The sequence below is a fragment of the Penaeus monodon genome, chromosome 32 (genome assembly GCF_015228065.2).
Source record: "Penaeus monodon isolate SGIC_2016 chromosome 32, NSTDA_Pmon_1, whole genome shotgun sequence".
Lineage (NCBI taxonomy): Eukaryota > Metazoa > Arthropoda > Malacostraca > Decapoda > Penaeidae > Penaeus > Penaeus monodon.
The window spans coordinates 28322949-28324194 of record NC_051417.1 but is presented as its reverse complement, the minus strand read 5'-3'; the positions used below and the strand labels follow the sequence as shown (position 1 = coordinate 28324194).

At 37.2% G+C, this 1246-nt stretch overlaps 1 protein-coding gene across 1 annotated transcript in view; it reads left to right on the top strand.

The window, feature by feature from the left end:
* Positions 1-1246, top strand: part of LOC119593787 (transcription factor A, mitochondrial-like) — a gene marked incomplete in the record, with an annotated part of 5335 nt that overhangs the window by 2629 nt on the left and 1460 nt on the right. Inside the window, 2 exon segments of the mRNA XM_037942810.1 lie at positions 5-209; positions 479-603. Coding sequence (XP_037798738.1) covers positions 5-209; positions 479-603 — 330 coding nt within the window.

Genomic DNA, 1246 nt, shown 5'->3' with positions numbered 1-1246 from the left:
GAAGATATAAGGAATACATGAAGAAGCTCACCCCACAACAGATTGAGAGCATGAAAGATCTGAAGCGAAAAAGATCTCAAGACAAGTTGAAGCGCCAGATCAGGAGGGACAAGAAGAAAGAAACGGAAGAACTGGGAAAACCGAAGCACCCTGGTAATGCCTTCACCTTGTACCTCCTCTCCTTAGACAGAGGGGATGCTCCTCTCAAGGTAAGGGTTTTCTGGCTGCAAGATTTGGCTACATTTTATGCTTAAGTGTGGGTCTGGTTCGGTTTGTGTGGGCAGTGAATGTTGCCTTGTTTCTTAAATACTATTGTTATACGGGAAGCAACACCTGGAGGATGCCCATAGAGAGTGAGTGAATTGATAGATAATTAAAAGATGATGATTGTAATACATACAAGATTAATGATAATAATTCTATGATCAGTCAGTAATTTTCTTGATAGGATGGGAGGATAAACTGTGTTATCTTTCAGGAATTCCTTGCTGGTGCTGCAAGCAGATGGCGTCGTTTGCCAGAAGAGGAACAGGAGGTATTCCGTGAGAGAGCGAAAAGACAGAGGGAACAATATGAACAAGAGCTCAGACATTGGGAGGCCAAGTAAATATTTGTTTTATTATTTATCATTTGTCTTTGGTTGTGAGTTAGCTTATGGATAATCATTTACTGTGCTTGTGTGTATGCTTGCAATAAGTTGCTAAATTCTGTTATGAACACAGAGTATTTTTATAGAGTGATTATTAGAAGAAAGATTATGATGAAGGTGTATGTAAAAGAATTGTTTTGTCATTTTATTTAAGGGGATCTTCCTCGCCGAGGCTTACCTTGCTCTAGTCATTTGATCATAAAAAGATAAAAAATTTATATTTACTGTCCAGAGTACCATAATTTTTTTTTTTTTTTCCCCTGATAAAATACCTTAGAAATATTCCTCAGTTAGATTAACTCTACGGGAAAGGCATCTTAGATCCTGATTTTTAAATTTCCATAATTTTTTTAAGGGGTGACTATTTTTTAGTCATCTTTCTAGTTTCTGAAATTGAAAAATCACGATCCAACAGACCCTGCATATTCCAATGCTCTTGTAAATCCAACCAACCAATTTCGAGGTGCACCAAAATTGGATGATACTGCAGCTTATGTAAACAAAGAACTAAGAACAGGCCGTTGGAAATTTCGCCCCTTGCCAAAGCTTGTTATTTACGTTATTTTTGCGCTAAATTGAATGATGTCATACATGTGT